General features: G+C 37.9%; 1 protein-coding gene across 1 annotated transcript; it reads right to left on the reverse strand.

Moving 5' to 3' along the window:
- Positions 1-1,255: 1,255 nt before the first annotated feature.
- Positions 1,256-26,426, reverse strand: LOC311175684 (protein Mdm4-like; the record flags this gene model as incomplete). Its single annotated transcript, XM_084240681.1, is given in 11 exon segments — positions 1,256-1,717; positions 1,721-1,825; positions 4,411-4,491; positions 6,616-6,762; positions 7,949-8,109; positions 10,098-10,190; positions 10,887-10,970; positions 15,558-15,613; positions 16,666-16,799; positions 22,939-23,013; positions 26,340-26,426. Coding segments are annotated over 11 exon segments (1,476 nt in total). The 5' UTR covers positions 26,418-26,426.
- Between the last annotated feature and the right edge of the window lie 582 nt (positions 26,427-27,008).

Below are 27,008 nucleotides of genomic sequence, written 5' to 3' on the forward strand. Positions count from 1 at the left end.
GATCTTCAATTTCTATATTGTCCCAAGAGTTATCACAAATAAGACCTCTTCAGATTTGCCATTTTTCTCCAGAGGCATCAAACATGACAACACAAAAGATGAGGGAAAAACCCCCATAGGACTCTCAAGGCACACTGAGGACAGACTAATGTAAAGAGAATTTTGGTGGAAAATTATCTATCTTAGAACTATAATTGAGATGGTTGTATCAGAAATGTGTGTTAATGCATTTATTTGAGTCAAAAGAAAATCAATTATTTTCTGACTGAAAGCGAAGTCTGATTTGGCTGATTAATTTTATAACAAGGTCAGACTTTGCCAGTTTATATGATAGGACTTTTTCTATAAATTTAATCACTTAAATCTATAGCTCCACAGTTTGGACAAAAATATCTTTAAAGCACATACACAACTAGTATACACATTTTAAGTACCTAAACTTATTTTAAGAAATTTGAAGTCAAATTAAACATGTGCAAAAAGAAATCTAGGATGAGATTCACAAAATGGTGGAGTAAAGAAACATAAGGGAATGTTCTGAGGTGACAGAAACATTCTCTAGCTTGTCTGGTATAGTTACTAAGATGTCAACAATCCAGCAAAAGGGAACAATGAATTAGTGATTATACCTCAATTTTTTTAAATGTGCAAAAAGTTATATAAACTTTTTCAAAACTAGGGAGTATTTAGCAAAAATGTTTGATACAATTATTCTAGGCACATGTGGAAGAGAGTTCTTGTTTTCTAAGACTTTCCTTTTGCTCTCTGACTCATGCAGCCTGACTGTAACACAAAGTGATCTGTAGCACTATAGTATCACTGGACTAATCAAATCATTTATGCTTTTTCACTGTTAGCTTTAATATTTTTCTAATAGACACCTTGGATTTTGATGCCTAAGAACGTTCTCTAACAGAAGAGTAGGGATTAACTAAAAAAATTAATCTTCAAGTAATTTGGTGAGTGAATGAATGTGTTGCTTATACTGGTAGGTGCTCCCAGATCCTCATCTTTAAAGGGAGAAGTCATTCACATATTTCTTCATGTCAATGGAGTCCCCAAATTTATAATCTAGTTTTAAAGCACTCACTCTCAAATTACATGTAAATTTAGAAGCAAAACTGTCCTGGAACACAGATGTTTGCACGAATTAATGAACGGATGCAATGGGTCACACTGAGTGGAGAGGCTCAACACTGATGTTTTGGTACATGGCCAGACGCTATTAATATTTCTTTGCAATTCATTGATTCAACTATGCTATAAAAACCTTAATAACCAACTGAATCTCTTTCTTGCAAATAGGGCATGAAGCCCCGGCTTTCTTTAACCTTCTAGCACAGTGAAAACAAGTGACAAGATGGCCTGTCCTCCCATGAATAATGTTTCCATCTCGTGGTCTTTTCTCACACAGACTACATGGCTTCAAGAGATTCTGGCAATCCTCCATGTTTTCTGCATCGGCTCTCTGTTCAAAAAGGTTATCTGATTGTTTGCCCATGCTTGATATAGTTTCTTGGCTTTCAGAACTGTGGGCCAAATCCAAAAATTCCACCGAGTTGCAGGAATCAAAACGTCTGGGGTTTTCTTCCTTTTTGTATCCATCTTTAGGTCTAACAACTGGAGCCGATACGGTTCTTCGGCAATCAAGGACATCAATTCCTTCATTTTCCTTTTCTGGTATGGCAGTGATATCAGACGTGGAGAGAGAATGGGTTCACTTAGAACAATCTGAATACCAATCCTTCCTCAAGGCCCAGCAACGAAAACAGTACCTCTTGCTTGGAGAGTTAAATTTCTTGCACTCAGTACACTGCCACTCACCCTACAAAGACAAGCACAGCCAGTGAATACTCACTTGGTGGTGAACAAGACATTGATTAAGCAGGTGGTGAGGTCAACTCCTCATTATGTCTCTAAGCTAGTGAGAGTTCAGACACTCCACACCAGTGGTCTAGCCTAGAATCTGAACAAATTCTACAGCTACATATAAGAAACTCTTGAAAAGTTGTATACTGATAGTAATACAATTACATTTCAAGCCAGAATTTGATATCTCTATCCCCAAGAAAGTTAACTGTTTTGGCGTTCTGACTTGGGTGGAACTGCTTGCTTTTTTCCCCACTGCCTTCTTTTCTAGGTTCATTTCTCTGTGCAATTTACACATTTATTAAACAAAGCTGCTAAAGAATGAAAAAGAGAAAACAACTCATTCTTGCCTAATTAACAAATGTCTAAAATTTGGCAAAAAACAAGCTAAAGTTAAAATGAAATTTGAAAGCTACTAAATTTACTCAAGTTCTCTCATTGCTCTCAGGAACAGGTAGTTGTATACCTAAATCACACTCTCCAAAAAGTCAATTTTTTTTTAAGACAAGATTTTTTTTTTTAAAGATTTATTTATTTATGCATATAAGAACTTGAGTACAGGCCAGAGGTGCAGGGCGTGAGAGGATTCACCAGAGACAGAGTGGGGAGCAGAATAGGCAGATTGAGATATACTGCTGAGGGGAGCAGCTGGCAAGACAGAAGAGGTCTGCTGGGCCATGTGGGTCAGCTCCATGGCTGGGGATCAAACTAATGGCAAAGTGGCTGTGAAAGCTTGATAGCTCCAAAACTTAACCCCTGTGCCACCAGGAAGGCCCCCCACTCCCACCCCACCAAAAATCAATATTCTTGTCCTTGAATGCCAAGTAATTTTTTTCCTACTTCTCCATATTCAAATGAGGTAAAACCAGAGCCCAGTGAATTTTAAATGGCTTGCTTAATTCAAAGGTAACTACCCGGAACATGTCAAAAGTATTTAACGTGGGTAACTGGCTGCCTTTTATAGGATCGATGATTCGATACAGGCTGACTTGATTACTTTCAGAGTCTGGGCCAAGCATTTCAAGTTTAGAAGTCATAACTCAATTGCCTAGACTGAAGGCAGGAATTTGACCATTTGTTAAACTGGGATGTTCTCTAGAGAGCCTCAAAACATTCTTGCCAGATACTCAGATTTTATTTAAAATGCTATATAAATACTCAAAGAAACTTCATAAAGATTTGGAAATGATAATTGATGGTGTCTCATAATCTACTTTCTCCTTTTCAGTAGTACATAAAATAACAGGACTTATTAAATTCAATGGCATCTTTGATTTGATGAAGTATAATCTATTTGCTTAATAGGTTTTCTAGGCCTAAGCAGTCACAGAAGTTTGATTAAGATGGATACACTTATCTCTGCTATTTGTATTATGGTCAAGAACACTTAATGGACTGATATATTCCATTTTATTACTTAGCTATACACAGATAATTTGCAATGAATCACCATAACGGTGAACAGGGAAGGGGGTAGGGGGGTTGAAATCATCACTAGTGACAACCTAAATATTTTCTATTCATCAGCAGCAACATATAAAATCTGTTCTCTTCCCCATCACTTTTCTTCCCAAAGTATATTACCTAAGGGAAGCATTTAAAGGACATTAGAGGGCCTCCCCAGTGGCGCAGTGGTTGAGCGCTGGGTTGCGAAGCAGCCAGGCCTCCGCGGCGCAGGTTCGATCCCCGGCTGCTCCGCGGCCACCAGAGGAGGGTCCCACATGGCGCGCAGACCTCTCCTGCCGCCCGCTGCTCCCCTCAGCAGTGTCCTTTGGTCCTTCTGCCTGCTCTGCTCCCCTCTCTGGCTCTGGTGAATTCTCTCACCCTCCCGCGCTTCTGACAGTACCCAGTGCATGTATAAACAAAAAACAAACAAACAAACAAATAAATAAATAAAACATGCCTCTATAAAAAAAAAATAAAAAAATAAAGGACATTAGAGAACAAGCATGAAAATCGAAAAGTAAGGTATATATTTGAGTTTAGACATGAGTGTCAATTGGTGATAAATCCAAACCTACTACCTAACAGCTTAAAGCTGAATATTAGTCTGCCTCAAATGTAAATGTGTGGATTTCATGTTTCCTTTTAAGAAAGCATTAAACATTTCCCATGTTTCCTTTTAAGAAAGTATTGAAGATACAATTTTTACACTTGATAAAGAATTTTAGGTAGCTTATAGATCTGCCTTTGGGGTTACAAAGAGGTATTTAATGGGAAAGTAGTGCAGAACTATTTTAAATAACTTGTGTATCCAATGCAACACATTCGAAGAGTTTTGATAGTAGGCAGAGAGGCAAAAAGAAGCAGTATCATCTCTTTCCAAGGTAGGGAAGCGCAGATCAAGTCTCCCCCATTTCTTCCCAAATTCCAATAAAAATTTATAATAAGATGTGGAAACCGACATCTCTATAGACTAGAAAAGGTAGGTGGAAACCGGGCTGAGGTTAAAAGGTATTCCTAAGCACAAGTGAACTGCTACAATTGTTAAAAGCTGAAGATGTGGGTGGTCCTAACAGCCCTTTTAGTATAGACTCATACCTCAGAGGTAACTTCTACATCAGTATCATCACTTAGGGACTTACAGTCCTCAAGGTCATCATTTTTCCCCACTTCAAACAGCTGTGAAGGCAAAGATATCTCATTAGTAAGGTGTACCTATTTTAGATGAGGCTACTACCTGAAAGCAAAAAAGACAGAAAAGCTTCAATTTAAAACTCACATTCTGTCTCTATCACTAGCACTTAAAAAGTAGACAGCTTAAGTCTGAGGGCAAAAATGTAACTCTGCACACACCTAGCAGGACTTTCAGGAGCATCAATGACTGAGCATGGGGAGGCTTGAAGGGGGAGGGCTACCAAATCACCTTCTGCCTCCAGAAGGGAGAGGCTGACCAAATTTGTGAATTTAAAGAAAATAAACAGTGTCAGAGGAGAGATGCTACGTAAATATGGAAATATTTTCTTAGGAATCTTGGTAGGTAGGCATTCACAAGGACCCTGTGACAAAATGATAGTGAAAAGCACTGTATAAAATAAGGGACTTAGCCGGGCATGGTGGCGCGCGCCTGTAGTCCCAGCTACTCGGGAGGCAGAGGCAGGAGGATCGCTTGAGTCCAGGAGTTCTGGGCTGCAGTGCGCTATGCCGATCGGGTGTCCGCACTAAGTTCGGCATCAATATGGTGACCTCCCGGGAGCGGGGGACCACCAGGTTGCCTAAGGAGGGGTGAACCGGCCCAGGTCGGAAACGGAGCAGGTCAAAACTCCCGTGCTGATCAGTAGTGGGATCGCGCCTGTGAATAGCCACTGCACTCCAGCCTGGGCAACATAGCGAGACCCCGTCTCTAAAAAAAAAAAAAAAAAAAAAAAAAAAAAAAAAAAAATTAAAAAAATAAATAAATAAAATAAGGGACTTAGATGCAAAGACTGAAAATGGAGTATTTTAAGTTTTTATTTTTCATATTCAAAAGTAAAACCAGTTATGCGATTCTCTGGCTGTCCTAGAAAAGCATGCCCATGGACCAGGAAACAAAGTCAAAAACTGCAGGAAGTGTCTTCTAAATTAAAAAGTTTAGAATTTTAAAATCCTAAAATCTCCATATTCCAGAAATGTAAGCATTACCAAAAAGGTCAATAAATAAAATAAAAAGGAGGAGGAGAGAACTTAAAATACTAAAAATTAAAAGCCTAGTTCTGCAATGCAAAACAACAATAAAACCAAATATGACAAAATTGTAAACTTCTGTATAGAAACTTTTTTTTTTAAAGAGGCACGTATTTTATTTATTTGTTTATTTATTTGTTTGTTTGTTTATACATGCACTGGGTACAGTCAGAAGCACGGGAGGGTGAGAGAATTCACCAGAGCCAGAGCGGGGAGCAGAGCAGGCGTCAGGGGAGGTCTGCATGCCATGTGGGACCCTCCGCCGGTGGCCGGGGAGCAGCTGGGGATTGAACCGGCGCTGCAGAGGCCGAGGGGACCCAGCGCTCAACCGCTGCGCCACCAGGGAGGCCCCCTGTATAGAAACTTTCTCACAAAAGTTAAGTACTTTGAAGTCCCATCTCTCTGTAGAAGTTTCCAAGTGTCACCTTTGGCTTCATTCTAGCCACTTGATTTGCATACAACTAGTCTAACAAGAAATCCAAGCACCTCTTTGCTAATCACAAAAATATCAGAATATCCTTTAGAACTCCAAATTACTCTGAGAATCTTTTAAATTAAAAGGATGGTACAACTTGGGTTTATTTCTTGCTATATATACTTAATGTTTACCAAGAATCTTGTCTGTGTCAGGAGTTACCCGATTTGAGAATTGAACACATGCTTGTAGGACTCTTCATCCCAAAATCTCCCCCTATTGTAACTAAACTACATTAGAACTCAACTGTTTTTTCCCCCAGATATAAAGTTATATGGAAGCTACTACAATGTCTAAGAAATAAAAAATTTTCCCAACAGGCTCTTTTGGCTATTTAGAACTTTGCCTTCTTAGCAAAGCAAGATTTCTGGAAGAAAAAACACCAAAATGAGAAAATAAGCATTCAGGAAAAGGTAGGTAGTTTATTTCTTCTAATGAGGTAGGAGCTTTATGCATGATTGTATCTTATTTCTAAGGCAGTGTTGGTTAACTTAATGTTGGACATAAGAGAATACCAAAAAGGAAAATAGGGGGACCGTGTGAGTCACTTGTACAAAAAGGTATGGGTCACCAGATGTGAACAGGTTCACGATTTTCCCACAACAAACCTTTTTATCTCTCACTTTCCCTACTTCGTCAGACTGTTTAGTATCTGTAGCTTCAACTTTTATTTCAACACCAAACTGCTCTGACACGGACTCATTCAAAAACCACAAGTCATCTGTGGTATCTGAAACAATGGCCGTACCTATATCCTAGTAGAACAAAAAACAAACAAGAGTTTCGTAGTCAGAGGCTTATCAAAGATGCTGAATAAACATACATGAACCCAAACTCAATGTCTTCACATATGCCTCAAAGAACGCCCAGCCTTTAACATCTATTCATTCAGCAGATATCTACTAGACACCTACAAGCTAATAGATGGATATAAAGGTATCTAGCAAGGAATTTTCAATTTTAATGGTATGTCAGATTTAATAGTAAATCAGGAAAAACTCTTGAGAAGTACCAAAGAGCTTAAAAGGCAGGATTCATTGTTGCTCAACCAAAAAGAATCCATTTCTTACATTCCTTTCCCACAGGTGACGCTCTAGGAAGTTAGAAAACATTACATTGTGACATGCTTTCCTTAATAGTTAGTGATGTTTATTGAAGAAATATGAGAAACACAGAGGGTAACGCAGACTTTTTTTCCTTTCTGAATTCTTAAACAATTTAATTTTATTTCTACATTTATCTACATTTATGACATGCTTTTTACAATATTCATAAAAGACAACTTATTCTGCCACCATTATATACCTATTCATCAACTGAACACTGAATGCCTACAATGTGTCAGATATTGTTCTAGGTATTAGGCAATAGAAGAGCAGTGAATATAAAAGCCATGGACTTGATTTCGGGGGGAGATATAGACACAAAAAGTCTAGTAAGTTGTACAAAGTGAGAAGTGCAATGAAGAATATAAAATAAGTTAAAGGAGTGTGATGATGATGGCTTGAATTAGGGTATGACAGTGAAAGTGGTTAGTAAAAAGTGGTTAGATTTCGGATACATTTTGGATCAAAAACTGCTAATCTTGACAAAGAAATCAATGCTGTCTTATGACATCTGGCTGGAAACACTGAGTGGAAAGTAGACAAGACAAATGAATGGTTAGAAAGAAGTATTTGGTTAAAAAAAAATCAAGACTCAAGAGTTCTGTTCTGAATATGTCAAATGTCAGATCATCTAAGTGGAGGTGTTGAATGAGCAGGAACCTGGGCATGAAGTGGAGAGGTTAGGGCTGAAGATAGAGACTGAAGCATCACAACACACAGATGGTACTAGACCAATAGCACTGCATGAGAACTCTTAGACAATGCATTGTGCAGTCAAGAGTAACCAAGTTTACTACTCTTTCAAAAGAACTTCCCCCTCAAATGTGAAATTAACCTGATTTGTCTGTAAATCAGTTGAGCCATTACTTCTAGGTGTATAGTTGTTTCTCAAGTTTCCTAAAAACCACCAAGGAAGGCCGGCTACATCCCACTCCTCAAACCCAAGGTCCAGTCTAGAGGTCCCATCTTGAGTTAAATTTTCTATCAAGTCTTCATCTATAGATGTTAAAAGAATGATAACTATGTACACAGTACTTGAAAATTTAGACTTTATAATACTCACAATACTTTATAAGTAAAAAGAAATTTTTACTCCCAGTGAGAAATAATCAGAAATCAAATAGCTGTCTCGGTAGCACACCCCAAATCTCCTCCCATTTAGGCTTCATTAGCAAGTAATGTCATTAGAAGTAGAGGATCCTATATGAAGAAATATAAACTATGAAAAGTACTAAACAATGATACCGCTCTAAAAGAATGTCTAAAAAGTCATTTAGTGGCATTCTCAACATTCAGAGCACTACAATAACTAGAAAATGATTTGGTCAAGCACAGAATGCCTGATGATGGCATGACCCACTGGACTGCAAACTGGCGACGGCACAAAGACAGAAGCAAGGTGGCATGAATAACAATGGGCCATCACAAGGTTGTCAAAGCAGTCTCATTGGCACATCCGATACTTTGGAACATTTTTCAAAAATTCATGTTTTAAAGTACAAAACACTGAGCCCCAGGTTTCCTAAGTATGTATGTTATGAACTTTCTAGCTCAATGGGCTCTACTGGAGTTAAGATACCTAACAACTAGAAATATTTCAAGGGAATAAAAATCTCCAGTTGAACATCAAAATGATATTCAGGGCAGTTATTAACCAGTTTGTCGCTAACAAAGTTTTTTCTTTCATTCCCACTATCCCAATGTTTTTGTGGTGCTTTCCGACTGTCCTACTTTCTTACTCTCCTCTACCTCTTCCCAGATGATTGAAAAAATTTCTGTAATAAATGGGTCCCTGCCAAAACAAAGGATTACCCTATCTACTTAAAAAGTATGTCAATCCACCTGCTAAAAGGAAACTAAAACCACCTCTGTTCCTTACTCACTACTAAAATTATCAGAAACCGAATTTCTGAGTTGAGACTTATTAAATGTTATCTTTATCTAGTCAAGCTCTATAACTTTATTGTCAATGGACTGGAAATGGGTCATTCTTTCCTCATATAAAAAATTCCGTCCTTTCTACTTGTATACCTTCCTTGAAGGCTAAGCTATTTATTCTCAGCAAACTACATACAGTCTCCTGAATTGGCTTTTTCTTATAAACAGCTTTTTGAGTTGAAAATGGGCAAGGACCTGAAGAAATAAAAGTACACATTTAACGCCACACAGAGAGGACTAGCTCCAAGGTAACTAGGCAGCCTCTAACTCTTCAAATGCAATTTGAAGAAAATTATCCAAACTGATCGAAGTTCAATGAACATTTAAATCTGTTTAAACAGCAAAATGAGCAACTTGGATGTTGCCAGAGGCTTAGCCTGCCATTGCTTTAAGTTTGAGGCAGGTACCTAAACAAGAAACCATCATGCCACAAAATACCCCTGAGGTACTTATGATTTTAAACATCTTTGTAGAAAGTTTTAGAGCTCTTTTATAAAGTAGGGTTTGGGGGAAACTTTCAAAATATCAATTAACTCATACAGTCCAGCCACACCTAAGGATGCGGCAAAGATCTGATAACAACCATACAAGGACAAAGAGCGACTAGGTTTCTTATGTTCATTCTTGGCTCTAAGTCATTAAGTATATTTATGACTACTGCAAACTTCAAAAATCTAAGAAAATTAGCCTCTGGCAGACAAATCAAATAAAATTTCTAACCTGGTGGAATACATTCAGGGACAATTAAAGCTCAAGGCAGCTTGAGTTACCAAGTTGCAAACTTGAGACATGTGTAGCTAATTTCTATTAGCATGTGAAAAAGGTTTTCTGAAAAGAATGAGAAATAAGTATGACCTACACCCTTCTACTCCATACGTAAAGAGACAGCATTATTATTATTAGAATCCTCTAATATCTGGTCTTAATTATAGTAAGTGCTTAACATGGATAGCCATTTCTAAAAACTGGAAGAAGGGGAGGGAGAGAAGGAAGGATAAAAGAAAGAGGGAGGAAGGGAAATCGACATAGACTTAATCCAAAATTACCTCCTCTAGAATTTCTGCACTTATGCTGTGAGGTAGGCAGTGTGGGGAAATTGCCTTCTTCAGTTCTCTTCCTGGAATTGGAACTTTCTTCTGCTGAAAAAAAGGGAAAGGTACCAATCAGTGGGAAAGAAATGACTGAGACCAGGGGATGTGGCAGTTCTACTCTGGCTCACCAGTTAGTGTGCAACACAATGGGTTATGCACAAGAGAATTCTGAAATTCACAACAGTCATCAAATAAAGGCCACACCTCTCAACCCTCTGCAGCAGAGGTAGGAGAATCCCAAACCTGGGGGGAAAAAAATCTCTGCACAAAAGGCCAAAATCTGTTAGAAACAGGCTATAAATATAATACCTTATTACAAAAGTAGGCATAATTCAGAAAACATGTGACGCCTTTACCGTATACCAAGATAATCATAAAGTTTTCCCAGGTTTGGGGAGCTCAAAGAAATGGCCTGACAAGAACTTAACTACAACAAGTTTGTTAAAATCTAATGAAGCAGTTTTCTCAAACACCTTGTACATACACCATCACACATACAGGCACACATAAACCCCAAAGAAAATGTAACTGGAAGAACTGAAGATCAGAAGTGCTACATCCCAAAGAAAGATTCAGAGACTGGAACTCTGTTATGGGCAGAACAGAGAAGGTTCACTCTGTCCCTGGTCTGTGAACTCCCAAGAACCTTTCTTGTTAAATTCTTACCACATTCAGGAAAGGACTTGGGAGTCCAAGAGCCACAGGTACAGAGAAGGGGCCACTCTGTACAACAAAAGAGGTCACCGTGTGGTGATTTTACCTGCAGTTGGTCTTGACCTGGAATATCCATACTGTGATCCTGTGCGAGAGCGAGAGTCTGAGCAGCATCTGGATAGCAAGTGAAACAAAAGGAAAACCTTCCCTGGTAATAACCATTCTTTCCACAGAGAAAGGACCTCAGCAAACAACCCTGGAGCCAGGTGTGGTCCCTAGAAATGTACTTTTCCACGTTGCTTGGACAAGGCTCTCATCCAAAAAGAAGGGAAAAAAAACTAATAAAAATGGCAAAGACTAAAACAGACTACTTTCAAAATTTACTGCCAAAATCTTATCTGGGGAAAATGAAAAATGGCTAAAAAACGTTTTTTCCATAACAAGCTTTCAAATTTTAATATGAGAACTGAGGTCAAGGAGCAAATAATGGAGAGTATTTTTATCATATCTTCCTAAAGGTGTTTATTACCAAGTGTGCCTAAGATATAAACAACAACAACAACAAAAAAAAGGTTTGACTTTTTAATTTTTATTTTCAAGTGTTAAAATTATACAGGGTTGTGAGATTTGAAAATCTGGAATTTTCCCCACATGCTTCTTAACAATAGCATCCTTCATAACAATAGCATCCTTCATGTAAACCTACATTCTAAGTGTTGATTTCACAATTTAAATTCCCATCACCTGAATGCAGATTATTTTTTTAAAGATTTATTTATTTATGCATACAAGAACTGGGGTACAGGCCAGAGGTGAGGGGGCAGTGAGAGGATTCACCAGAGACAGAGTGGGGGGCAGAACAGGCGGATTGACTGAAATACACTGCTGAGGGGAGTAGCGGGTGAGACAGGAGAGGTCTGCTGCACCACGTGGGTTGCTCCCTGGCCGGGGATTGAACTTGTGCTGCAGAGGCTGCAGATAGCTTCTTAGTACTGTGCTTAATCCATTGAACCACCAGGAAGGCCCTGAATGCAGATTATTTTTTTTAAATAAAAAAGTTTTACTTTTCCCAGTTAGAGGAGGCAGTTAGTTTTTCTCAAGGTCAATTAAAAGAAGCAGAGGTAACAATAACCTGATAGATATTCTTAGTGTAAAAGAAACATATTTCAAGGACTTGAAAAATTTTCAAGCAGAACAAAAGATGAAAACTTAGCTATAGGAAAAGATCACTCACTACATGAAGCTCTGTGCAACCAAGATGCACCCAAGTGAGTCTATCCTGTGCTGGTACATCAGCAACTGCAGTCTCGGAAGAAAGACACTCGTGGAGGATAAAGACAGGCAGAGAAAGTGCACAGATCCTACAACTGGTCTGACAATTCAGTTGTTTTGCACAAAGTTAACATTTTCAAAATTACTGACAACATTATTTCTAAAAGCATTTTTTATAGCTATAGATACTGAGAAGTTTGAGAGACAAGATTTTCTGACCACAGGGAGCTTTATCCTTTATAGCTCAACAGCCTTACAATCTTTCCTAGGTTAAAACAATTAGAAACAAAAATAAATCTGGTGAAACAGATAATGTACAAAGGGATTTTAAAATAAGGTTTGGGCCTCCCCGGTGGCGCAGCGGTTGAGCACTGGGTTGTGAAGCTGCCCGCAGCCTCTGCGGTGCCGGTTCCATCCCCGGCTGCTCCCCGGCCACCGGAGGAGGGTCCCACATGGCACGCAGACCTCTTCTGCCGCCCGCTGCTCCCCTCAGCAGTGTCCTTCGGTCCTTCTGCCTGCTCTGCTCCCCGCTCTGGCTCTGGTGAATTCTCTCACCCTCCCGCGCTTCTGACTGTACCCAGTGCATGTATAAACAAAAACAAACAAATAAATAAAACATGCCTCTATTAAAAAATTAATTAATTAATTAATTAAATTAATATAAGGTTCACCGTTTATTTTTCATTGCTTTAGTATACATGTGGAAAATAAAGAATTATTAAAAAATTTAGAGAAATAATTTTATAAAGAACTACCTTAACTTTAAATAATGGCATTTTCTTCAGCCATAAAATAAAAGCTTTAACTTATTTTTTAATGGTGTAAAACAGGTGACATGGGAAGCAATGTCAACCAATGCACGTCCAAGTAAGAGCAAACAATCAATCAAAATTACTTTGGGGCAATTCCCTAATTTTAATCATTGTACTATGGTTATATAAAGATGTCACCACTTGGGGAATCTGGGTAAAGAGTATATGCAACTCTTTATAATACTTTTTAGCAACTTTTTTGTAAATAAAATTATCTCAAAGTGACAAATTAAATAACAAAATGTTTTGAAGAATTAACATTATGAAAAAAATGTGTTGAAAACTGAGGGAAATTCTTTCCATTACAAGCAAGAGCTAGGGGGCCTCCCTGGTGACGAAGGGGTTAGTCTCAGCACTATCTCTGCTGGGGCCTGAGTTCAATCCCCAGCCAGGGAGCTACCCACATGGCACAGCAGACCTCTCCTGTCTTGCCCACTGCTCCCCTAAGCAATGTATTTCAGTAGATCCACCTGTTCTGCTCCCCACTCCATCTCTGATGAATCCTCTCACCGCCTCCCACCCATCTGGCCTATACCCCAGTTCTTCTGTGTCTAAATAAACAAATCTTTAAAAAAAAAAAAAAGGGTTAAAGGGACATTAAAGAATGATGAAAAGAGGGCCTCCCCTGGTGGCACAGCAGTTGAGCGCTGGGCTACAAAGCTGCCCGCAGCCTCTGCAGTGCCGGTTAGATCCCCGGCCGCTGGCGAGGGTCCCACATGGCGCGACAGACCTCTCCTGTCCCGCCCACTGCTCCCCTCAGCAGTGTATTTCGTCAGTCTGTCTGTTCTGTTCCCAGCTCTGGCTCTGGTGAATTCTTTCACCCTCCCGCACTTCTGACTGTACCCAGTGCTTGTATAAATAAATAATTAAAAAAAAAAAAGAATGATGAAAAGAGCAAGGACTGCCCATTCAGAAACAGATGCACCACTACTCATCAGTGGCAGCTGATCTTAAGCAAACCATTTATCTAATTTAAAAAAATCCTCAGTGTCTCCATTTTCAGACCTTTCTCACAAGGTTGTTAAGAGGATCAACTGAAATACTTGTTATAGAAATGTTCGTTTTAATATACAGCATGTTAAATTCTGCAAATGAAGTAAAAGAAAGAAAATGAGAGGGTAAGAGTTATATCTCCTCTGGATATTCAGACAACAGATCAGAACAAATCTGAGAAAAAGAGTAGATGCGCAAATATAAAATCCTCTGTTTATGTCAAGTTTTTAGTGACAATCCCTGTAAACCACACTATTTCACAAGCGATTGCCTTCCCCCTCAAACAGAAATTTATAACACAGGTAGATTGTCAATGAAACTAAGCAGTTCCAAAATTCATTGTAAGTTCAAAATCATATTTCAATATCAAAGTAGTTTCTTTACTCTCACTTTAAAGCATAAATCTTCATTAGGAACAAATTCTTTTCAACCTATTTGTTTCAGGAAACTACTGAAAGATAGCCAATCAATAGGGATCACAAGCTTGGGCTTTCTCCAAAGGACAATGTTCCCGAGAATCTAATTTGAAATCCATACAAGGGTTTCATGTAGGAACAGGAAAACAAAAAAGTTTCATTACTTGGAAATAAGTGTGAGATAGTTACAATTTAGTCATGTCCACTTTATTCACTGATCTCTAATACACTGCACTTCAGACCCAAAAGCAGTTTCCTGCAATACCTAGTAAGTTAAACTCAAAAGGCAGTACTTAAAAGTATGGAATCAAGCAAAAGGTTAGACAAGTTGGCATTCAAAAGAGAAGTGCTAAACACATAAAACATCACCACAAGGGTACGATCTACAAACTCTAAAATGCTGGAAATTCTAAAGAAAAAATAATCCATTTCTTCAATAAATGATACAAAAACAAAAGGGGGTTAAGTTTTAGAGATAAAAGATACTTAAAAGACATGTCAGCCAAATGCAACATAAGAAATTTGTTTAAATCTGGATTTAAACAACTCAAATGTAGGGCCTCCCCGGTGGCACAGCGGTTGAGCGCTGGGTTGCGAAGCTGCCCGCGGCCTCTGCGGCGCCGGTTCGATCCCCGGCTGCTCCCCGGCCCCGGAGGAGGATCCCACATGGTGCGCAGACCTCTCCTGCCACCCGCTGCTCCCCTCAGCAGTGTACTTCAGTCCTTCTGCCTGCTCTGCTCCCCGCTCTGGCTCTGGTGAATTCTCTCACCCTCCCGCGCTTCTGACTGTACCCAGTGCATGTATAAACAAAACAAACAAACAAATATAATAAATAAATAAAAGCATGCCTCTATAAAAAAAAAAAAAATAAACAACTCAAATGTAAAAGATGTTTCTGAGGAAACTGAGAGAAACTATACATAAAATGGCTATTGGACAGTATTATGGAGTTATTTATCATTATTAATTTTGTTGCATGTAATAATGTTACAGTAATGGTCGGATTTTACAAGTATGTATAGGTGAAGCAAATATGGCAAAATGTTAACAATCACTAAGTCTAACAGGAGGGTACCAATGATACTAATCTATTTTCAGGATTAACTGGAAAGTTAAATAACACAGCAGTAACCAACTGCACAAGCCATCCCTCCCAGTCGCGCCCTGATGGCCTTCCATGCCCATCTTGGTCCTGCTCTGCTTTCCCATCATTTGCCCCCTTGAACTCAAAGCTGTGACACAGAATAAAGAAATATGATGCGACATACCTGTAGTAGTGGTGGCTAAAGTGACAAGATTCTTTCTTAGCATATCATAGAGTGGGCTGTGAGAAATTAAAAAAAAAAGTGAATATGGCTCTCCATTAAAATTTTAAGTATATTTCTGATATGCTATTTCCCAACTTTCCCTATAATGTATGTATTCTGTGTTTTCCACAGAATAGATTTCTCAGAATCTAAGAATTATTTAAATATCAAGATGTAATGCCCAAGCCCTTGTATTATTTTGTGACCATTAAAAACTAATTTACATTTAATTTTATTAATAACAACAGTAACACAAGTAGGGAGATTTCCTTACAAGACAATCCCTTCCTTCTAGGACTTAAGTTTTACATTATAATTGGGACTGGGAGTGGAAGGGAGTCTACCAAAATAAGACAAAAGGAGCTGAGAAGAAACAGTCATCATAAAGCTATAGAGTGAAAGAGAAGACTGGATTCTCAATTATTAATTACCTTGTCACTGTGTTAATAACCACATACCCTCTGCACCTGGAGAAAGTCACACAGCAGGTCAGAGTAGTTCTACTGTGATTCTCAGGAAGCTCTTCATCAACCTCAAAGTGCCCAGCAAGTCTACATTTCTTTCATCAATTCACTCTTCCCTTCTCTACAACTATTTCACAAAATTATAATCTAGTCACATCAAATTCCCTCCTACCCAGACACATACATGTGATGCTCAATCTGCCTAAAGTTCTCCTTCAACCATTCCCCGTAACTGACACTTTAACTACCCTTCAGCTATCAGCACAAACAGCACTTCCTCAACCAGCACTTCTACCCCCTAAAAAACCCTATATTCCACCCCACAAAATGTACCTTCTTTCTGCAACATTGTTCATAGTATAGCTTGGAAAGCAATAGAATGATAAGGAGGAGAGCATCTCCTGTCTCATACAACTCTTTTAAGACCCTTAAAATGAGAAACTGTTGCTCACTGTTAAATCCTCAGTGTCTTAGAGGCCACCTGACAGATGTAGGCTCTTAAATATTTGTTGACCAGAGAAATAAATAGTCATTACCATTATAACCTAAAGAGATTAAGTGGTGTGGTATAAATGCCCAAAAAGATAAACCCTCAATCTTCTTACCTTGGCTCTTTCACAGAGAAACTCTGACGTCCAAGTAGTTCTCCCAAAAGATCCCCACCACAGTATACCATGTGCTGTTCCTGCTGATCATAGAGCTGCTTCGCCATTATATACTTGCCAAGATAGTGCAAGACCTGCATGGGAATAAAATACCATGAAGAAACCTGTCCAGCTGCTGCCTAAAACACACATGCATGGCGGTGCTGTGTAAAGTGTCCTACAGCAAGAGAGTTGCCCCCAACTAGACTCATTCACTTATTATCATTCTGGACATCAACAAACCATTACTTTCTTTCTTTCTTTTTTTTTTAATAATAAATTTTATTTTTATATTCCCCATACAATTGCAACCACCCATTCTGACCCCAATCCCTCCCCTCCCGCCCTTCACCCCCCAAAAAGTGTCTCTGGTTCATAGTTTTTTGTTGATTTTGATTTTCGCTTTCTTATAGTTATTCATTTTTCTGGTCCCTTATTTAAGTTTTCTAGATTCCTGTTATGAGTGAGACCATCCGGTATTTTTCTTTTTCTTTTTGGCTTATTTCGCTGAGCATGATCCCTTCCAGCGCCATCCATGTTGCTGCAAATGGCATGTGTTTATCTTTTTTGAATGATGAGTAATATTCCATGGTATATATGTACCACATCTTCTTAATCCAGTCATTTATTTTTGGGCATTGGGGCTGTTTCCAAAGCTTAGCTATTGTAAACAGTGCTGCTATAAACATAGGGGTGCAGGTGCTCTTTGGAATTGATGTTTCTGTGTCCTTTGGGTAAATACCTAGGAGTGGAATTGCTGGATCCTATGGAAGCTCTATGTTTAGTAGGTCCAGAAATCTCCACACAGCTCTCCATAGTGGTTGGACCAGTTTGCACTCCCACCAACAGTGCAGAAGAGTTCCTTTTTCTCCACACCCTCGCCAACACTTGTTGTTGCTAGTTTTTTTAATATGTGCCATTCTCACTGGTGTAAGATGGTATCTCATGGTAGTTTTTATTTACATTTCCCTGATTACAAGGGATGTTGAACATTTATTCATATGATTGTTGGCTATTTGCATTTCCTCTTCAGAGAAGTTTCATTTTAGCTCTTCTGCCCATTTTTGGACTGGACTATTTTCTTTGTTGTTGTTGAGTCTCATCAGCTTTTCGTAGATTTTTTTTGATCAATCCTTTATCGTTAGTGTTGTGTGCAAAAATGTTCTCCCAGTTGGTGGGGTTTCTCTTTGTTTTTGTTATTGTCTCTTTTGCTGTACAGAAGCTCTTTAATTTGATGTAGTCCCAGCTGTTTATCTTTGCCTTCACTGTCACTGCTTTGGGTGATGTGTCTGTAAAGATGTCTTTGATGTGCAAATCACGTAGTGTTTCGCCTATATTTCCTTCTATATATTTTATGGTTTCAGGTCTTATGTCTAGTTCTTTAATCCATTTTGAGTTGATTTTTGTGTATGGTGTGAGGCAGTGGTCAAGCTTCATTCTTTTGCATGTAGTGACCCAGTTTTCCCAGCACCATTTATTGAACAAACTTTCTTTGCTCCAATGCATAGTCTTTGCTCCTTTGTCAAAGATTAGTTGACCATAAATCTGTGGGTTCATTTCTGGATTTTCTATTCGATTCCATTGGTCTGTGTGTCTGTTCTTGTTACAATACCATGCAGTTTTGATGATTATGGCTTTGTAGTAGAGTTTGAAGTCTGGGAGTGTGATGCCTCCATTCCCTTCTTTTTTTTTTTCAGGAGAGCTTTGGCTATTCGGGGTTTTTTGTAATTCCATATGAATTTCATCAATAATTGTTCTATTTCTTTGAAGAATGACATTGAAATTTTGATTGGAATAGCATTGAATCTGTAGATTGCTTTTGGTAGGATGGCCATTTTAATAATGTTTATTCTTCCAATCCATGAGCAGGGGATGTCTTTCCATTTCGTTGTGTCTTCTTCTATTTCTTTTAACAGTGTTTTATAGTTTTCTTTGTATAGGTCCTTTACCTCTTTTGTTAGATTTATTCCCAAATATTTGATTTTTTTTGTTTCAATAGTAAAAGGGATGTTTTTTTTTATTTCTTCTTCTTCAGATTTATTGTTTGTGTATAGGAAGGATACTGACTTTTGCGTGTTGATTTTGTATCCTGCCACTTTACTGAACTGATTGATGAGTTGAATTAGTTTTTCTGTGGAGTTTTTGGGGTTCTCTATGTATATTATCATATCATCTGCAAACAGTGATAGTTTGACTTCTTCTTTTCCTATTTGGATTCCTTGGATGTCTTTCTCTTGTCTTATTGCTCTGGCTAGGGCTTCCAGTATTATATTGAAGAGCAGTGGTGAGAGTGGACATCCTTGTCTTGTTCCAGATCTTAATGGAATTGCTTTCAGCTTTTCACCATTGAGAATGATACTGGCTGTTGGCTTGTCATAAATAGCCTTTATGATGTTGAGGTATGTTCTTTGTATCCCAAGAATTTCAAGGGCTTTTATCATGAATGGGTGTTGCACTTTGTTGAAAGCTTTCTCAGCATCTACTGATATTATCATATGGTTTTTATATTTCTTTTTGTTGATGTGTTGGATAACGTTGATTGATTTTCGGATGTTGAACCATCCTTGTGTCCCTGGAATGCATCCTACTTGGTCGTGGTGAATTATCTTATGGACACATTGTTGGATTCTGATAGCTAAAATTTTATTGAGGATTTTTGCATCAGTGTTCATTAGGGAGATTGGCCTGTAGTTTTCCTTTTTTGTGTTGTCCTTGTTTGGTTTTGGTATTAGTGTAATGCTGGCTTCATAGAACGTGTTTGGTATTGTCCCTTCCTTCTCAATTTTTTGAAAGAGTTTGTGAAGGATAGGCACTAATTCGTCTCTGAATGTTTGGTAGAATTCATTTGTAAATCCATCAGGTCCTGGGCTTTTGTTTTTGGGGAGGTTTTTGATTACCATTTCAATTTCGCTAATTGTAATTGGTCTGTTTAGGTTTTCTATTTCTTCTTTATCTAGCTTTGGGTGATTGTAGAGTTGTAGGAATTTGTCCATCTCCTCTAGATTGTTGAACTTGTTTCCATATAACTGTTCATAGTAGTTACTGATTATTCTTTTGATTTCTGCTGTGTCCATTGTGATTTCTCCTCTTTCATTTGTGATCCTGTTTATTTGTGCTTTCTCCCTTTTTTCCTTTGTGAGCCTGGCTAGGGGTTTGTCTATTTTATTGATTTTTTTCAAAGAACCAGCTCTTGGTTTCATTGATCTTTTGGATTGTTTTTTTTAGTTTCAATTTCATTTATTTCTGCTTTGGTTTTTATTATTTCTTTTCTTCTACTGGTTTTGGGGTTTTTTTGTTGTTCTTTTTCTAGATCTTTGAGCTCCGAGATTAGGTTGTTTCTTTGAGTTCTTTCTTGTTTCTTGATGTGAGCTTCTACTGCTATATATTTTCCTCTTATTACTGCTTTTGCTGCATCCCATACATTTAGGATATTGGTGTCCTCCTTGTCATTCAATTCAAAGAATTTTTTAATTTCTTCTTTGATCTCCTCGTTAGTCCAGTGGTCTTCCAGTAGTGTGGTTTTTAATCTCCATGAGGTAGGAAAGTTCCTTGCCTTCTTTTTATGGTTTATTTCTAGTTTGATGCCTTCATGGTCAGAAAAGATGGTTGATATGATTTCAATCTTGGTGTATCTGTTGATGTTTGTCTTGTGCCCCAGTATGTGATCGATCCTGGAGAATGATCCATGTGCGCTTGAGAAAAATGTGTACTCCGTTTTTTTGGGGTTTAGTGTTCTATAGATGTCTGTTAAGCCCAAATGCTCTAGGTCCTTATTTAGAGCTTTAGTTTCTTTACTTATTTTTTGTCTTGTTGATCTATCCATTGTTGATAGTGGTGTGTTGAAGTCTCCCACTACGAATGTGTTTTCTCTGATGTCTGTTTTCAGAGAGGACAACAGTTATCTGATATATTTTGGTGCTCCCTCGTTTGGTGAGTATATGTTAATGAGTGTTATTTCTTCTTGAAGTATTGTCCCCTTGATCATGATGTAGTGACCATTGGGGTCTCTTTTTATTTTTTTGAGTTTGAAGTCTGTTTTATCTGATATAAGTATAGCTGTTCCTGCTTTCTTTTTTGGTCCATTTGCTTGTAGGATTGTTTTCCATCCTTTAACTTTGAGCCTATTTTTATCTTTTGTAGCTAAATGTGTTTCCTGGAGACAGCAAAAGGTTGGGTTTTGTTTCTTAATCCAGGCTGCAACTCTGTGTCTTTTTATTGAAGAGTTTAGTCCATTTACATTTAGAGATAATATTGATATGTTAGCATTTGTATTTGCCATTGTGTTTGTCTTTCCTTTGATTTTATTTATTCTTTTAATAACTTTTTTTTGGCCTTCTTTCATTGTTATTCACCCTTCTGAGGTTCTGGCTTTAGGATTCCTTGTAGTATTTTTTGGAGTGGGGGTTTAGTCGTAATGAAATTCCAGAGAACAAACCATTACTTTCTAGAACAAAAGTGTACTGGTCTGACAAGAAAAAAAGTGGTGAATTTCACCCAGCATTCCCTCAAAAATTTTCTCCCAAGTCTAAATAGAAGTAGTATCTTTAAATTTGCTTGATCAGAAAAATATTTTCCAAGTCCAAGGGCATAAAACCATAGGCATTTGATATGTGTTCATTTCAGTGGGGGAGTGGGGGAAATAAAGTACAATGTTCAATATGCCATCAGCAGTATAAAGCAGCAATTAGCTTTTTTTAAAAAAATTTATTTATTTATGCATAGAATAGCTGGGGTATAAGCCAGAGATGCCAGGGGGTGAGAGGATTCACCAGAGACAGAGTGGGGAACAGAACAGGCAGACTGACCAAACAGAACAGGCAGAGTGCTGAGGGGAGCAGCGAGATAGGGGAGGTCTGCTGCGCCATGTGGGTTGCTCCCTGGCCAGCTGGGGATCGAACTTGTGCTGCAGAAGCTGCAGACTGCTTCATAGTGTGGTGTTTAACCCCTTGCACCACCAGGGAGGCCCCTAAAGCAGCAATTATCTTTAATTGAAGACCAAGGCAGCCATTATCTTTAGGTCCCAACTTCTCAGGAATTTTAGATATTTGAACAGAAGTTTTTCTTACACTGGTCCCATTATATTGGAACAGTATTTCTAGGGTCCCCTCCATCTCAGACAACATATGTCAGTGAAAATACAACACTCATCAATTACCTAGAAAAAACAGGATGGGGAAGAGCATCTACTGGAAGAAAAGGGAGGAAACTTTATGTCTGTCTAGCGTTCAGAAAAAAATAAATACCCTTTAAGGATACAAAGATCTTCTAAAACACTATTCTAATATGTATATAATACACTATTCTTATATCATACCTGCCTGAATACACATACTAAAAACCAGTAAAGTTTTTAAATTGGCAAATTCCCTTTATGCAGTCAGCATTCATGATAGAAACAGACTGTGTCCAGGTTTTTCTCCAGTAAAACATTATGTCATGTTATGAAGGAAAATAGCATAATTGATTTTAACAACTTTATAAGTTTTAACAAGTTTGGAAAAAGCCTTACTCATCAGAATTTGAGATATACAGTCCAAAATGGCACACTTACTTCAAAATGATGAAGTCAATATGAGTACTCTATAAAATCTGAAATGCCTCCAGTTTTGTTTCTTTAAGAGGCATAATGGCTCAGGAATGCAGCATTACTGAAAGCTGTTAAGACTTTTAGGGAAAGTCCAAAAAAACCCTGGTATATTTGGGAAGGGTTAGATATTTACTCTATTAAATAAATGCAAGCAATTGATAAAGTTTAACATTTTAATATGCAGTCTTTTCCACTTAAAGGATTCAATTTGTTTTTTGTTAAAAAAAAAAAACACCTTAGGAGCTAAATAAGTTATTTAAATAAATAAATGTTTAAAATAATTCACAGTGCTCAGAAGAGTATTTGACACATTTATAATGAAAAACCACTGCATTTAATCCCTGCCTGGCAGCACATCCTCTAAATCACAGTGTCATTTTTTAAATCTTGTACATGTTCTGCATTTTAACTCTTGAGATCAATGAACTTCATGGTTAATCTTGCTTAGCTGACAGTATAGTTCAAAAGGAAATTTAAAGGAAATATGAAGTTCAACTTTGCTCAATGGGCTTTAAAAGAAGAAAAAAATGCTTCCATAGAACTCCTGGAGTAGAACTTCCTTTCTGAGGCTTGATCTCAGAACCACATACTCAGTAGCTTCTACTGCTCAGCTCTTTTAAAACTGAAACCTTTCCACGATGGCTTACCTCTTTAACAGTGAACATTTCACCTTGTGCACCTGCTGCCTGCAAAATCTTCAAAAGTGGCAATTTTGGTAGTACCTGATATAAATAAAAAATAAACCCATTTACATTTCAATTAGATTGAATTCTGAAGCCCTACAGAGCAAGAAATCTTTTAAAACCTTTTTCAACAAACCCTAGTAGACACTTATCTATTAATGCCCAATCTTCCAGTGCATAAGCTAACTGCCAATGATCAGAATTACTACTTGTTACCTTACTGAAAAATCACTAGGATGGCTATACGGGTAAAGATGTGAGGATTGAGAGAACTTATGCTCTAAGTTGGTGGGAATGTAAAATGGCTCTGGAAAATTGTGGCAATTCCTCAAGAAGCTAAACATACAATTTCCATATGACCCAGCAGGTCCTCCCAGTTTTACATCCAAAAGAACTGAAAGCAGGTATGTAAACAACTGTACACCAATGTTCACAGCAGCATTATTCATAACAGACTTCTGTCAAAACCATTTTTTATATAAGGCACATATTACCCTCATCAAATCCAAATTCTACCTTTACCATAGATTAAGACACACAATACTAACCAATGTGCAACGTTCATGAAAACATGTAACAAAATTATGTATTTCTGTATGTTGGAGAAAAAGGTGTGGAACAAGACACACCAAATTAATATCAATGTTAGATAAAGGAGAAGGGACTCTGGATTTAGGGAGGAGGTGGTCAAAGGAATCTGTATGTACAGACAAATACAGACAAATACATGATAAAATAGAGTAATTTTTTAGAATACATTTGCTATACTTGTTACAGAGCAGCCCTGATATAAAACGGGTTGCCTGGCTGTGGGTCCTCACCTGCGCACTTAAAAGGGACTTTCCCCCTAACATACTTATAATTAAAACTGATTAAAAAACAGCGAAGTAACGCAAACAGGAAACTAATTTAACAGCCTCAGATTCTCCACTAGTCACCCATACCCTAAAATATGCTAATTTTCAAAAGGTACTACTGAGCAATCCATAACCTCCAAATATTTCATCAGTGACCAATTCAAATTTATGGATGTTGATACTGTTTACTCTTTTCCTAGCATGACATTTTAAAAAATAATCATTTCTACAAGGAACATACCTCAACATCATAAAGGCCATCTATGACAAGCCAACAGCCAGTATCATTCTCAATGGTGAAAAGCTGAAAGCAATTCCATTAAGATCTGGAACAAGACAAGGATGTCCACTCTCACCACTGCTTTTCAATATAATACTGGAAGTCCTAGCCAGAGCAATAAGACAAGAGAAAGACATCCAAGGAATCCAAATAGGAAAAGAAGAAGTCAAACTATCACTATTTGCAGATGATATGATAATATATATAGAGAACCCCAAAAAGTCCACAGAAAAACTAATTCAACTCATCAATCAGTTCAGTAAAGTGGCAGGATACAAAATCAACACGCAAAAGTCAGTAGCCTTCCTATACACAAACAATAAATCTGAAGAAGAAGAAATCAAAAAAACATCCCTTTTACTATTGAAACAAAAAAAATCAAATATTTGGGAATAAATCTAACAAAAGAGGTAAAGGACCTATACAAAGAAAACTATAAAACACTGTTAAAAGAAATAGAAGAAGACACAAAGAAATGGAAAGACATCCCCTGCTCATGGATTGGAAGAATAAACATTATTAAAATGGCCATCCTTCCAAAAGCAATATACAGATTCAATGCTATTCCAATCAAAATTTCAATGTCATTCTTCAAAGAAATAGAACAATTATTGATGAAATTCATATGGAATCACAAAAAACACCGAATAGCCAAAGCTCTCCTGAAAAAAAAAAGAAGGGAATGGAGGCATCACACTCCCAGACTTCAAACTCTACTACAAAGCCATAATCATCAAAACTGCATGGTATTGGAACAAGAACAGACATACAGACCAATGGAATCGAATAGAAAATCCAGAAATAAACCCACAGATTTATGGTCAACTAATCTTTGACAAAGGAGCAAAGACTATGCATTGGAGCAAAGAAAGTTTGTTCAATAAATGGTGCTGGGAAAACTGGGTCGCTACATGCAAAAGAATGAAGCTTGACCACTACCTCACACCATACACAAAAATCAACTCAAAATGGATTAAAGAACTAGACATAAGACCTGAAACCATAAAATATATAGAAGGAAATATAGGCAAAACACTACGTGATTTGCACATCAAAGACATCTTTACAGACACATCACCCAAAGCAGTGATAGTGAAGGCGAAGATAAACAGCTGGGACTACATCAAATTAAAGAGCTTCTGCACAGCAAAAGAGACAATAACAAAAACAAAGAGAAACCCCACCAACTGGGAGAACATTTTTGCACCCAACACTAATGATAAAGGACTGATCACAAAAATCTGCAAAGAGCTGATGAGACTTAACAACAACAAAGAAAAGAATCCAGTCAAAAAATGGGCAGAAGAGCTAAAAAGAAACTTCTCTGAAGAGGAAATGCAAATGGCCAACAGGCATATGAAAAAATGTTCAACATCACTTGTCATCAGGGAAATGCAAATCAAAACTACCATGAGATACCATCTTACACCAGTGAGAATGGCACATATTAAAAAAACATGCAACAACAAATGTTGGCGAGGGTGTGGAGAAAAAGGAACTCTTCTGCACTGTTGGTGGGAGTGCAAACTGGTCCAACCACTGTGGAGAGCTGTGTGGAGATTTCTGGACCTACTAAACATAGAGCTTCCATATGATCCAGCAATTCCACTCCTAGGTATTTACCCAAAGGACACAGAAACATCCATTCCAAAGAACACCTGCACCCCTATGTTTATAGCAGCACTGTTTACAATAGCTAAGCTTTGGAAACAACCCAAATGCCCAAAAATAGATGACTGGATCAAGAAGATGTGGTACATATATACCATGGAATATTACTCAGCATTCAAAAAAGATAAACACATGCAATTTGCAGCAACATGGATGGCACTGGAAGGGATCATGCTCAGCGAAATAAGCCAAAAAGAAAAAGAAAAATACCGGATGGTCTCACTCATAGCAGGAATCTAGAAAACTTAAATAAGGGACCAGGAAAACGAATAACTATAAGAAAGTGAAAAGCAAAATCAACAAAAAACTATGAACCAGAGACACTTTTAGGGGGGCGGGGGTGGGAGGGGAGGGATTGGGGTCAGAATGGGGGGGCTGCAATTGTATGGGGAATATAAAAATAAAATTTATTATTAAAAAATAAATAAATAAAAAATAAAAAATAATCATTTCGGCTCTGCATAAAAATCCTAGAGTCAGTCAGGATTTTTAGTTACATGCCCCATTTCAATTTTTAAAAACTTAAAGGAAAATAGAAATGCCTAAAAATGATTTACCTGATTAACTTGTTTTGGAGAGATCCTGCAAGCACTGTCAGACGTTGAACACTGGGCAGAGGTGGGAAATGATGTCATTTTGGCAGTGAAGAATTTGCAGTTTGCTAATAAGTCTAAAAAGAAAAGAATTATGTTTTCTAAAATAAAAATTCTCTTTGGCATTCCACTGTGCAGTTATAGTAAAAAATGTATCAGGGCACCCACACAATGTAATACACCCATGATGAAGTTCTTGACACTGCCTGATTCTGCAAGAACCACAAGCACACAATTAAGAGTAAGAACCACCTATGCTGCCTTCAGGTGAAGCCTGAAACAAAAACAGGTTCGGGCATGCTCCAGCCCCCACACCGGTGATAATGAGTAAACTGTTTGCCCTGAAAGTCAAATTTACAATCATTATCACCCCAGTGGAGATCAGATGGGTTTTCATTATTCCTCCCCTCTTGATAATACTCAAGAGCACCCCCTGGAAGAGATATGCAGAACTGGGGGAATTAACAGGATTAATAGATTTAAGATTCCAAATGGCTGGCAAGGAAAACCTCTGCAACAAGTTGGAGCATGTCCCGGCAAGGGACCACAGGCAAGGGAGAGTCAAAATAGCATGAGACAAAGCAGTTTTCAAAGTACGCCAACCCCAAAGAGTATAGGAACTAAATACAAAAC

The sequence above is a fragment of the Talpa europaea genome, assembly GCF_964194135.1.
Source record: "Talpa europaea genome assembly, chromosome: 8".
Lineage (NCBI taxonomy): Eukaryota > Metazoa > Chordata > Mammalia > Eulipotyphla > Talpidae > Talpa > Talpa europaea.